General features: G+C 54.2%; 3 protein-coding genes across 3 annotated transcripts; all 3 read right to left on the bottom strand.

Annotated features, from left to right (window-relative positions):
- Positions 1–2: 2 nt before the first annotated feature.
- On the bottom strand, positions 3–2,109 carry LOC135453877 (protocadherin beta-4-like; the record flags this gene model as incomplete). The annotated part of the gene is given in 4 exon segments (XM_064725341.1): positions 3–487; positions 490–1,103; positions 1,105–1,243; positions 1,246–2,109. Coding segments are annotated over 4 exon segments (1,635 nt in total), but the record flags the coding sequence as incomplete, so codon positions are not given.
- On the bottom strand, positions 2,109–8,421 carry LOC135453565 (protocadherin beta-15-like). The gene has a single exon (XM_064724753.1). It carries the CDS (start codon positions 7,986–7,988, stop codon positions 5,544–5,546), a length of 2,445 nt encoding a protein of 814 aa, XP_064580823.1. The 5' UTR covers positions 7,989–8,421; the 3' UTR covers positions 2,109–5,543.
- A 300-nt stretch (positions 8,422–8,721) lies between these two features.
- Positions 8,722–12,867, bottom strand: LOC135453749 (protocadherin beta-15-like). The gene has a single exon (XM_064725076.1). It carries the CDS (start codon positions 12,397–12,399, stop codon positions 9,955–9,957), a length of 2,445 nt encoding a protein of 814 aa, XP_064581146.1. The 5' UTR covers positions 12,400–12,867; the 3' UTR covers positions 8,722–9,954.
- Positions 12,868–13,433: the final 566 nt, after the last annotated feature.

The following is a 13,433-nucleotide window of genomic DNA, read 5'->3' as shown; positions in this document are numbered from 1 at the left end:
TCGTCCAGCACCACCAGGCGCACAGTGACGTTGGCTCTCAGCGGAGGAGAGCCCGCGTCAGAGGCACTGACCGTCACCTCGGTCTGCCTCAAGCGCTCGTAGTCCAGGGGCCGCAGCACAAACACGTGTCCCTTCTCCGAGTTCACCGAGATGCAGGAGCACCAGGCCCGCTCTGGCCCTTGCTCTGCTGCCAGGGAATAGGTCACCTTGGCATTCAGCCCCACGTCAGCATCTGCAGCGCTCACGGCTCCCACAAACACCATGGCCACGTTGTTTCTACGCACGTACATGGTGTAGGAGGTCTGGTTGAAGACGGGGGCATTGTCATTGACGTCGGAGATGTCCACGGTGAAGGTGTGCGTGGCGGTGAGAGGAGGCGAGCCTGCATCTGCCGCCGTCACAATGAGGATGTGCTGAGGCGTCTCCTCGCGGTCCAGCGCGCTCACTGTCACCAGCTCATAGTAATTCTTGTAGGCTGGCCGCAGGGGAAGAAGAGCTGATCCTGCAGGGCACAGGAGATCTTCCCGTTGGCACCAGAATCCCGGTCCCTGACCGTAAACAGGGCAACCACCGTGCCGGGCACTGTGTTCTCGGGGAGGGGACTGCTGAAGGAACTGACCACCAGCTCTGGGGCATTGTCATTCACATCCACCACCTCCACCAACACCTTGCAGATTGCTGAAAGGCCACCACCATCTGTGGCTCTCACCCGGAGTTCATGATGGTCTGTATCCTCAAAGTCCAGAGATTTTGTGAGTTTAATTTCCCCACTTATGGGATCAATCACAAATGCAGAGTCACTCTCTCCCACTGCTTCACTAAGTTGATAGGAGATGTCCCCATTAACTCCTGCATCCGGATCAGTTGCCAGCACAGTCAGAACCACAGAGCCTTCTGGCATGTTCTCCAAAACCTTCCCAATGTACTCCTCCTGAGTGAAGATGGGAGCATTGTCATTTACATCTAGAATGATAAGAGAGATCTCTATGCTTCCACTCCTGGGAGGAGAGCCCCCATCTACAGCAATAACATGGAAACCAATCTCTGTCTGCTCCTCTCTGTCTAGAGCCTTTTCCAATACAAGTTCAACATATTTGTCATACTACTACGACTTCCATAGAGACACTGAAATGCTCATTCTTGGGTGAAATTATGTACTCCTGGACTGTGTTACTGGCAATATCGAGGTCCTGAGCAACTTCCAGAGGAAAACGTGAACCTGGCTCGCTCATTTCCAGGATCCTAAAAGTAACTCGATTTCTCGGAAAACTGGTGAATGGTCATTTATGTCCTCCAGATCTACCTCGACTCGAAAGAACTGCAGGGGGTCGGAGAGCAGCAGCTCGAAGGGGAGCATGCAGGTGTCGGACTGGGCGCACAGCTGCTCCCGGTCCAGCCTCCCCGCCACGACGAGGCGGCCGGAGGCGCGCTCCAAGCGAAAATGCTGGCGGCCGTCCTCCGAGACCAGGCGGGCGCGGCGAGCCGAGAGCTGCGCCGGCGTCAGCCCCGCGTCCTCGGCCAGCTCGCCTACCAGGGAGCCGCTTTCCGCCTCCTCGGCTACGGAGTAGCGGATGGGCTCGGCGCGAGCGAGCGGCAGCCCCAGCAAAGCACACACACAAAGCACTTGCCTTGCGAGCGCCATGGCGCGGCGGCGGCGGCGGCGGCCGGTGTCGGTGTCGGTGTCGGTGTCGGTGTCGCGGCGGGTGTCCCGGGCGATTGCGGGCGGAGAGCGGCGAAGTGCGGGGCGGGCGCCTTCCCTCGCTCTCTCAGATTCCGGCCGGCGCTCCGGAACGCAGCCGGGGTGTGCCGGCAGCGGGTGACACGGGGCAGCGCTCGCTGCCGCAGCCGCTGCCACCTCCGCCCGGCTGAGCTGGGCTGGTCTGAGCTGAACTGAGCTGAGCTGGGCTGGGCCGGTCTGTTTCTGGTCTGAGCTTGCTCGGGCTGTGCCGCTCCGGCCCCGGCCGCCTCCGCTGCCGCAGCCGCTCGGCGCCGCCTTGGCCGACGGCACCACCCAGCGGTGCGCGCTGGGACTGCAGCCGCCGCCGCCCGCAGCCCGCGCTGCCGCTCGGCCCGGCCGCGATCCCGAAGGCAGCGAGACAGCCGGGGCCGGCAACGGAACGCGGCCTCAACCAGGGCAGCACAAAGACGACGCTCAGCCCACAATGGCCAAGCCGCATTCCACGAGAGGAGAAACCGCACAGGGACAGGGCGATGGTGACAGCACGGGCATGCCAATGATCAGTCTCTCGGCTGCATCTCCCCACTCAGGAACTGTACGCACCCAACATTGCTGCAGACAAAAGACACAGTGAGAAATACTACGCAGGATTTTGGGGAAATTCTTGAAGGTTCTTTCCCACAAAGAACGCCTCTTCAAAGTGTTCTTCATCCACTAAAGCAGTCAGAGTGTTCTCTTTCTTCCAGTTTAACACCTTTTTTTCTGTTTCTAATCCCAGATTTATACCAATTTGCAATGGTATACTGTATCACTTCAGCACAACACCGAGTGAGGCCGGCTTTTGGAGTATTTCATGCACTGCAGACATTATTCAAACAGCCAGTTATTTTAGAGCGTGTGACAGTCTTCTAGAGTAACAGGCTCAATAGAATGCTCAGTACATTTCAGAGGAAAAAGGATAAACATGGGAATGCAAATTCTCTGGCACAAACACAGAAAATCAAGCAGGGACAGCTTTCTAGTCTCATCAAGAAATCTTGAGATTCAGGACAAGCAATGAAAAGAGCAATCTCAATGTCTTTTTTAAAAAGCTCTTCTTCGTAAGAGCCTGAATGGGAGACGAAGGACTCCAGGCAGCTCTTCAAAGTGCAGTTTATTTTATCCAAGATTTTACAACAGTCCAGGGTCATAGCCATCAGGGCCTGTGCCTACTGCTGTCATCTCCAGCTGCAGACAAGTCTGAAGACCCTTTAATTTTGGTTTCAATGCATTACATCACTTTCTTTGCTGAGCATCCTTATACAAGAACCAATCTATATCTTAACTTTTACCTGTAGCCTATCATAACTACTATAATTACCATATTCATGTTACTAATCTCCAATCACTTGAAGTTAGTCTCTCACAGCTTAAGCTACAATTTGTTTTTCAGTTTTCTTGCTGTGCAAAATTCTGAGACATTTTTTCCATTTGCGACATCGGCATGTCTGTTTGCCTGTGGTATTTTTCTGCTTGGTAAAAACATCTTAAGTTTGAGGTGGGTTTATCCTTTGCTCTTAGCCATAAACCCCCATTCTAACTAACACACCCTTTCCCTTCTTAGTTATCCAGTAAGACTGGCTCAGCAATCCTTCTTTTCTTCTATATAAAAACTTGTTTTCATTTCTCTTCATTCTTCAGAATCTACATTCAAAACTCTTTCTGCCAAGCACACATATCTGTGAGACTTTCTTATCAAATTTGCATCCTTCCCAACACTTCTTGACTCCACTTTCCGATAACTGTGTTTCATTATTTGTGGATTTTTCCTTCAATGCATTCATTGACAAGGTACATGTTTCTGTTACATGTTACAGCTCTGTTCAGTTCTGTAGTCCACTCTAACACTGTTTGTGCTGCCGTATTTCCATGGCAATCCAGTGTGAACAGAACATCCAAGCCCTTCTTTAAGCCAAAGGAAGGTTTTGTTGTGAACTTTGTGGCCCTGCTGTGAGCTAGATAAGGAAGATGAGACTGCTGTTGTCAAAGGGTCCAAATCACCTCCTTTCCTACTGATCTGTAACTGCCTGTGTTGCAATGGCTGGGTGGGAGCAACTCCCTGCTTCAGCAGGCAGCACTACAGAAGCATGTGCAGATATTCAATGTATGAATGAAAAGGAAAGGTTGTCTTATAGTGTCTTGTCATAGTGACAAGAAAGCAAAGCACAGAGAGAACATATCTCAGACAGCGGCATCCAAAATCCAGAAAAGAAAGGGTCTAGTGCCATGGGACACAGGGTCTCAGTACTCGTAAATCCCTTGCTTTCCAGAAGCACAAAAAAGGCAGCTGAAAGGCGATACACAGCCCACAATGACCAAGCCGCATTCTACCAAAGGAAAAACTTCACAGGGATAGGGCGATGGTGACAGCACTGGCATGTAAATGAACACTCTCCTGGCCGCATCACCCCACTCAGGAGCTGTACACACCTAACATTGCCTCAGACAAAGGACACACTATGTAAGTAACTCCCAGAATTTTGGGAAACCTTGACAGGGCTTCCCAGAAAGAACGACTATACAAAATATTCTGTCTCCACTAATGCAGTCAGGGTGTTCTCTTTATTTATGTCTAAAATATTTTTCTCTTTCTAATCCCAGAGTTACACCAATTTACAACATTATACTGTATCACTTCAGCACATCACAGCATAAGGGAGGCTTTCTGATCATTTCAGGCATTGCAGACATTATTCTAACAAGCAGTTATTCTAGATGGGGTGGCAGTCCTTCTCTAAAGGAACAGGCTCAGCACACTTTTCAGTACATTTCAGTTGCTAGAGGGAGAAAGGGCAAACATGGATATGCAAATGCTCTAACACAACACAGAAAATCATGTGGGGACAACTTTCCAGTCCCATCAAGAAGCCTTGGGATTCAGGAACAACAATGAATAGAGCAAACACAACATCTTTTTTTAAGTTCTTCTTGACTCTACCTTCCTATAATTGTCTTTTAATAATTGTGGATTTTTCCTTCATTGCATTCAATAACAATGAACATGTTTCTGTTACATATTACAGCTCTGTTCAATTACAATTTACTATAACACTGTTTGTTCATCTGTATTTTCAAGGCAATCTTGAGGTGACAGAACACCCAACCCCTTCTTGTAAGCCAATGGAAGGTTTTGTTGTGCATTTTGTGTCTGTACTCTCTGCTAGATAAGGAAGATGAGACTGCTGTTGTCAAAGGGTCCAAATCAACTCCTTCCCTCCTGAGCTGGCATTGTTTGTGTTGCAGTGGCTGGGTGGGGGCAAATCCCTGCTTCACCAGGCAGCACTACTGATGCATCTGTAGAAATGCAATGTCTGCATGGACACAGGTAGAAAAAAAAGGAAAGCACACAGACCTCACATTTCATAAAGAGACGACCCAAATCCAGGGATAAAGAGCCTAGTGCCCACATGATGTTGTGACTCAATACTTACAACTTGCCAGCTTTCCTGAAGCACAAAACAGGGCTCTTTCATTTCAGTGAGGATATGATTTGATATCGTCCAAAGCTCAGAATAAAGGATCCTCTGTCTTGTCAGACAGTAAGAAAAACAAGAGCAGAGATGTGAGGGGAAAGCACACACTCAAAACCTGTTAGAAATGGCAGTGACAGAGCTGAATCCAATTACTTAATAAGTGAGAGAAGCTTGGCTTCTTTTACTTCATAATTCTTTTTGGAGTGGTAGATATTGCCTCTAAATAGAATTTACAAAAAATTGTTTAAACATATTAGAAAAAAAAATATAATCAGGAAGAATCATTGCCTCATGCACCAGCCTGGATTCCATCCTCTCAAGATCCATGAAGCCACTGTCTGTGCAGACCACAGCTAGTCAAAGGAAAGAGCGTTGAACTGTCCTGCAGAGAGAGCGCCAGCATTGTCTGGGGCCATGTCCTCGCTGCTGACAGGGACACCAGGGGAATCCTGTTCCTCATCGGGGCCCTGGCCCACGGCGCAGTGCTGTGGGGGCAGGCTGGGCAGGATGGGCTTGAGGAATCTGAACTCGCTGTTGCCCGAGCCCGTGGTGAGGCTGATCTCGTAGCAATAGGCGCGGGGCAGGCTCCCTGCAGCGGCCGCATCGGCCAGGCCGCTCTGCAAGGTGTCGGCAGCATAGAGCACATGGCCAGCCTTCAGCTCCTTCCTCCTGCACACCTTGCGAGCCAGCAGCACTGCCGTGGAGATGAGGAAGAGGAGGGAGACAAAGACCAAGGCAATGATTAAATAGGTGGTCAGGGAGGCAGCGGCCTGATCCTCGCTGGCCGGGCTGCTGTGCGGCAGGCGCACGTCGGAGAAGTCCTTGAGCAGGAGAGCGCTGAGAGCTGCCGTGGCTGACAGCGGGGGCTTGCCGTTGTCTCTGACCAGCACCACCAGCTTCTGCTTGACGCTGTCTCTCTCTGTCACCGGCCTCCTGAGACGCACCTCGCCGCTTTGCAGGCCCACGGCAAACAGGCCTGGGTCGGTGGCCCTGAGCAGGTGGTAGGAGAGCCACGAGTTCTGTCCCGAGTCGGCATCGACGGCCACCACTTTGCTGATCAGGTAGCCCGCCTCGGCCGACACGGGCACCAGCTCGCTGGAGGCCGGGCCGCTCTCCTGGGCCGGGTAGAGCACGAGCGGGGCGTTGTCGTTCTCGTCCAGCACCACCAGGCGCACGGTGACGTTGGCTCTCAGCGGAGGAGAGCCCGCGTCAGAGGCACTGACCGTCACCTCGGTCTGCCTCAAGCGCTCGTAGTCCAGGGGCCGCAGCACAAACACGTGTCCCTTCTCCGAGTTCACCGAGATGCAGGAGCACCAGGCCCGCTCTGGCCCTTGCTCTGCTGCCAGGGAATAGGTCACCTTGGCATTCAGCCCCACGTCAGCATCTGCAGCGCTCACGGCTCCCACAAACACCGTGGCCACGTTGTTCTCACGCACGTACATGGTGTAGGAGGTCTGGTTGAAGACGGGGGCATTGTCATTGACGTCGGAGATGTCCACGGTGAAGGTGTGCGTGGCGGTGAGAGGAGGCGAGCCCGCATCTGCTGCCGTCACACTGAGGATGTGCTGAGGCGTCTCCTCGCGGTCCAGCGCACTCACTGTCACCAGCTCATAGTAATTCTTGTAGGCCGGCCTCAGGGAGAAGAAGAGCTGATCCTGCAGGGCACAGGAGATCTTCCCGTTGGCACCAGAATCCCGGTCCCTGACTGTAAACAGGGCAACCACCGTGCCGGGCACTGTGTTCTCGGGGAGGGGACTGCTGAAGGAACTGACCACCAGCTCTGGGGCATTGTCATTCACATCCACCACCTCCACCAACACCTTGCAGATTGCTGACAGCCCTCCTCCATCTGTAGCCCTCACAGTCAGCTCATGAGTTTGTGCTGCCTCAAAGTCCAGAGATTTTTTCATTTTAATTTCACCACTTTTGGGGTCTATCACAAATAATGAGTCTCTCTGACCAACGACTTCATTGAGTTCATAGGAGATGTCCCCATTAACTCCTGCATCTGGATCAGTTGCCAGTACACTCAACACCACAGAGCCTTCTGGCATGTTCTCCAAAATTTGCCCTTCGTACACCTCCTGTGTGAATATGGGAGCATTGTCATTTACATCTAGAATTACAATTTTCACTTCGGTAGTGCCACTCCTTGGTGGCGAGCCCCCATCCACGGCAATAACACTGAAACCCATCTCTGTCTGCTCCTCTCGGTCTAGTGCCTTTTCCAATACAAGTTCAAGATACTTTTTGCCTGGACTGCGAGTCCCATACGAAACACTGAAATACTCGTTCTTGGGGGAGATTATGTACTCCTGGACTGTGTTCCTCCCAATATCGAGGTCTCGAGCTACCTCCACTGGGAAACGAGAGCCTGGGTCACTCCTTTCCAGGATCTTAAAACTGACTCGATCTTCTCGGAAAACAGGCGAATGATCATTGATATCCTCCAAGGCTACCTCGACCCGAAAGAACTGCAGGGGGTCGGAGAGCAGCAGCTCGAAGGGGAGCATGCAGGTGTCGGCCTGGGCGCACAGCTGCTCCCGGTCCAGCCTCCCCGCCACGACGAGGCGGCCGGAGGCGCGCTCCAAGCGAAAATGCTGGCGGCCGTCCTCCGAGACCAGGCGGGCGCGGCGAGCCGAGAGCTGCGCCGGCGTCAGCCCCGCGTCCTCGGCCAGCTCGCCCACCAGGGAGCCGCTTTCCGCCTCCTCGGCTACGGAGTAGCGGATGGGCTCGGCGCGAGCGAGCGGCAGCCCCAGCAAAGCACACACACAAAGCACTTGCCTTGCGAGCGCCATGGCGCGGCGGCGGCCGGTGTCGGTGTCGGTGTCGGTGTCGGTGTCGCGGCGGGTGTCCCGGGCGATTGCGGGCGGAGAGCGGCGAAGTGCGGGGCGGGCGCCTTCCCTCGCTCTCTCAGATTCCGGCCGGCGCTCCGGAACGCAGCCGGGGTGTGCCGGCAGCGGGTGACACGGGGCAGCGCTCGCTGCCGCAGCCGCTGCCACCTCCGCCCGGCTGAGCTGGGCTGGTCTGAGCTGAACTGAGCTGAGCTGGGCTGGGCCGGTCTGGTTCTGGTCTGAGCTTGCTCGGGCTGTGCCGCTCCGGCCCCGGCCGCCTCCGCTGCCGCAGCCGCTCGGCGCCGCCTTGGCCGACGGCACCACCCAGCGGTGCGCGCTGGGACTGCAGCCGCCGCCGCCCGCAGCCCGCGCTGCCGCTCGGCCCGGCCGCGATCCCGAAGGCAGCGAGACAGCCGGGGCCGGACGGAACGCGGCCTCAACCAGGGCAGCACAAAGACGAGGCTCAACCTAAGATGCACAGAGTCTCGTCTCTCATAAGGAGAGACAGCACAGTGATAGGGCGATGGTGACAGCATCGGCCTGCCAATGAACATTCTCGGCTGCCTCTCCTTCCTCAGGAGCACTACCCACCCAACCTTGCTGCATACGGGGGGAACAGTGAGAAGGTAAGTTGCACAATTCCAAAAAGTCTTGAAAAAGCTTTGCCAAAAAGAAGGAGTCTACAAAAACTTCTGTCTCCACTTAAAGGTGTTCACTTTATTTTACTCTAACATATTTTTCAGTTTCTTATCCCAGAGTTATACAAATTTACAACCTTAAGCTGTATAACGTCTGCACATTACACCTGAGGGAGGCTTTCTCATTATTTCATGCATCACAGACTTTTTTCAAACAACTAAATGGGTTGGCAGTCCTTCTCTAGATGACCACACTCAGTACAGTGCTCAGTGCATTTCAGGGCAGAAAGTGTGCACATGGCAATGTAGATGCTCTGACACAAACACAAAAGATCACGTGGGGACAGCTTTCTAATGTCATCAAGAAACTTTGGGATTCATGAAAAACAATTGAAGGCTAAACTCAATTTTTTTTTTTTTTTTAAGCTCTTCTTAACCGTATCTTGCAAAACTTCTGTTTCAGTATATCTGGATTTTTCCTTAAATCCATCCAGTGACAATGAACATGTTTCTACAGGTCTGTACAGCTGCAGTCTACCCTAACACTCTTTGTCTCCTATATTTCCCAAGCAATTTTGACCTGACTGAACACCCGCGTCCTTCTTATAAGCCAAAGGAAGATGTTGTGCATTTTGCAGCTCTACTCTGGCTAGATAAGGATGATGTGTTGTGAAAGTGTCCGAATCACGTCCTTCCCTGTTGAGCATTCATTGCCTGTTCTAATGGCTGGGTGGGAGCAACTCCCTGCTTCCCCAGGCAGCAATTCTGAAGCATATGTAGATATTCAATATCTGCAGACAGAGCTCATATCTCAGAAAAAGAAATCCAGAATCAAGGCCAAAAAGGGCCTAGATCTCACGTGGCATTGTGACACAGTACACACAAATTCCATGATTTCCAGAGGTGAGAAAATCATTTTTGCATTTTACTGAGGATAAGACTAGTTTTGGTAACAGTTGTATAGTCTTGAAGATCAGAAAAAAAAGATCGTCTGTCCTGTCAGAGAGCAAGAAAAAGCTGATCATAAATTGAGGGCGAATCACATACATAAAGCCTGTCAGAAAAGTCAGTAGCAAAGGTGAAACCTAGCACAGACAAAGTGAGGGAACCATGGCGTCTTTTATATTCGCTATTGGTTTTTGTAGTGGTAGACAAGTATTTCAAAGAGAATTTACAGGAAGCAGGCCAAACCAATGAAAAATAAAAATATCTATAAGGAATCATTGCAACATGCTCCCGCCTGGATCCCCTACTTCCAAGATCCATGAAGCGTCAGTCTGTGCAGACCCCAGCTAGTCAAAGGAAAGAGCGTTGAACTGTCCCGCAGAGAGAGCGCCAGCATTGTCTGGGGCCATGTCCTCGCTGCTGACAGGGACACCGGGGAAATCCTGTTCCTCATCGGAGCCCTGGCCCACGGCGCAGTGCTGTGGGGGCAGGCTGGGCAGGATGGGCTTGAGGAATCTGAACTCGCTGTTGCCCGAGCCCGTGGTGAGGCTGATCTCGTAGCAATAGGCGCGGGGCAGGGTCCCTGCAGCGGCCGCATCCGCCAGGCCGCTCTGCAAGGTGTCGGCAGCATAGAGCACATGGCCAGCCTTCAGCTCCTTCCTCCTGCACACCTTGCGAGCCAGCAGCACTGCCGTGGAGATGAGGAAGAGGAGGGAGACAAAGACCAAGGCAATGATTAAATAGGTGGTCAGGGAGGCAGCGGCCTGATCCTCGCTGGCCGGGCTGCTGTGTGGCAGGCGCACGTCGGAGAAGTCCTTGAGCAGGAGAGCGCTGAGAGCTGCCGTGGCTGACAGCGGGGGCTTGCCGTTGTCTCTGACCAGCACCACCAGCTTCTGCTTGACGCTGTCTCTCTCTGTCACCGGCCTCCTGAGACGCACCTCGCCGCTTTGCAGGCCCACGGCAAACAGGCCTGGGTCGGTGGCCCTGAGCAGGTGGTAGGAGAGCCACGAGTTCTGTCCCGAGTCGGCATCGACGGCCACCACTTTGCTGATCAGGTAGCCCGCCTCGGCCGACACGGGCACCAGGTCGCTGGAGGCCGGGCCGCTCTCCTGGGCCGGGTAGAGCACGAGCGGGGCGTTGTCGTTCTCGTCCAGCACCACCAGGCGCACGGTGACGTTGGCTCTCAGCGGAGGAGAGCCCGAGTCAGAGGCACTGACTGTCACCTCGGTCTGCCTCAAGCGCTCGTAGTCCAGGGGCCGCAGCACAAACACGTGTCCCTTCTCCGAGTTCACCGAGATGCAGGAGCACCAGGCCCGCTCTGGCCCTTGCTCTGCTGCCAGGGAATAGGTCACCTTGGCATTCAGCCCCACGTCAGCATCTGCAGCGCTCACGGCTCCCACAAACACCGTGGCCACGTTGTTCTCACGCACGTACATGGTGTAGGAGGTCTGGTTGAAGACGGGGGCATTGTCATTGACGTCGGAGATGTCCACGGTGAAGGTGTGCGTGGCGGTGAGAGGAGGCGAGCCCGCATCTGCTGCCGTCACACTGAGGATGTGCTGAGGCGTCTCCTCGCGGTCCAGCGCGCTCACTGTCACCAGCTCATAGTAATTCTTGTAGGCTGGCCGCAGGGAGAAGAAGAGCTGATCCTGCAGAGCACAGGAGATCTTCCCGTTGGCACCAGAATCCCGGTCCCTGACTGTAAACAGGGCAACCACCGTGCCGGGCACTGTGTTCTCGGGGAGGGGACTGCTGAAGGAACTGACCACCAGCTCTGGGGCATTGTCATTCACATCCACCACCTCCACCAACACCTTGCAGATTGCTGAAAGGCCACCACCATCTGTGGCCGTTACACTGAGCTCATGCATTTGTGCTGCCTCAAAGTCCAGAGTTTTTGTGAGTTTAATTTCACCAGTTATTGGATCAATCACAAATGCAGATTTGCTCTCGCCCACTGCCTGGCTGATTTCATAGAAGGTGTCCCCATTAACTCCTGCATCCTGATCAGTTGCCAATACAGTCAGCACCACAGAGCCTTCTGGAGTGTTTTCTAAAATCTTCGCAATGTACACCTCTTTTGTGAATATGGGAGCATTGTCATTTACATCTATAATGACGATTTTCACTTCAGTGGCCCCACTTCTGGGAGGAGAGCCTCCATCCACGGCGATAACACTGAAACCCATCTCTGCCTGCTCCTCTCTGTCTAGTGGCTTTTCCAAGACCAATTCAAGATACTTCTGGCCTGAAATTCTTGTCCCATAGGACACAGTAAAGTACTCGTTCTGGGGAGAAATGTTGTAGCCCTGAACTGTGTTGCTGCCTATATCTACGTCCTGAGCAACATCCAGTGGGAAACGAGACCCAGGCTCGCTTGTCTCCAGGATCTTAAAAGTCACTCCACCATTAGGAAATACGGGAGAATGGTCATTGATATCCTCCAGATCTACCTCGACCCGAAAGAACTGCAGGGGGTCGGAGAGCAGCAGCTCGAAGGGGAGCATGCAGGTGTCGGACTGGGCGCACAGCTGCTCCCGGTCCAGCCTCCCCGCCACGACGAGGCGGCCGGAGGCGCGCTCCAAGCGAAAATGCTGGCGGCCGTCCTCCGAGACCAGGCGGGCGCGGCGAGCCGAGAGCTGCGCCGGCGTCAGCCCCGCGTCCTCGGCCAGCTCGCCTACCAGGGAGCCGCTTTCCGCCTCCTCGGCTACGGAGTAGCGGATGGGCTCGGCGCGAGCGAGCGGCAGCCCCAGCAAAGCACACACACAAAGCACTTGCCTTGCGAGCGCCATGGCGCGGCGGCGGCGGCGGCGGCCGGTGTCGCTGTCGGTGTCGGTGTCGCGGCGGGTGTCCCGGGCGATTGCGGGCGGAGAGCGGCGAAGTGCGGGACGGGCGCCTTCCCTCGCTCTCTCAGATTCCGGTCGGCGCTCCGGAACGCAGCCGGGGTGTGCCGGCAGCGGATGACACGGGGCAGCGCTCGCTGCCGCAGACGCTGCCACCTCCGCCCGGCTGTGCTGGGCTGGACTGAGCTGTACTGAGCTGAGCTGGGCAGGGCTGGTCTGGTTCTGGTCTGAGCTTGCTCGGGCTGTGCCGCTCCGGCCCCGGCCGCCTCCGCTGCCGCAGCCGCTCGGCGCCGCCTTGGCCGACGGCACCACCCAGCGGTGCGCGCTGGGACTGCAGCCGCCGCCGCCCGCAGCCCGCGCTGCCGCTCGGCCCGGCCGCGATCCCGAAGGCAGCGAGACAGCCGGGGCCGGCAACGGAACGCGGCCTCAACCAGGGCAGCCCAAAGACGAGGCTGAGCCCATAATGAACAAGCCGCAGTGTCCGGCAGGAGAAACACCATAGAGATAGGGTGATTGGTGACGGCATGGACATTCCAATGATCACTGAATCTCCCCACTCAGGCTCTGTACCCACCCAACCTTGCTGCATTCAAGGGACACAGTGAGAATGTAACTCGCAGAATTTTGAAAAGTCTTGTCGGGCTTTCCCAGGAAAAACTTGACTACAAAGTATTCTGTGTCCTTTAAAGCAGTCAGTGCTCTCATCATTTCATTCTAACCCTTTTCCCGTTTCTAACCTGAGAGTTATACCTACTTACAATATTAAACTGCATAACTTCAGAACATCACAGTGTGAGGGAGGCTTTCGGAGCATTCCATGCATGACAGACATCATTCAAACGACCAAATATTCTAGATGGAGTGGCCGTCCTCTAGGGGAACAGGCTCAGTACATTTCAGAGGAGGAAGGGAAAACATGGGAATTCAAATGTTCTAACACAAACACAGAATTTCATGTGGTGACAGGCTTCCATTCCCTTCAA

Source organism: Zonotrichia leucophrys, chromosome 13 (genome assembly GCF_028769735.1).
Source record: "Zonotrichia leucophrys gambelii isolate GWCS_2022_RI chromosome 13, RI_Zleu_2.0, whole genome shotgun sequence".
NCBI lineage: Eukaryota > Metazoa > Chordata > Aves > Passeriformes > Passerellidae > Zonotrichia > Zonotrichia leucophrys.
Note: the sequence above shows the minus strand (reverse complement) of the source record. Positions and strands in the feature narration are given on the sequence as shown.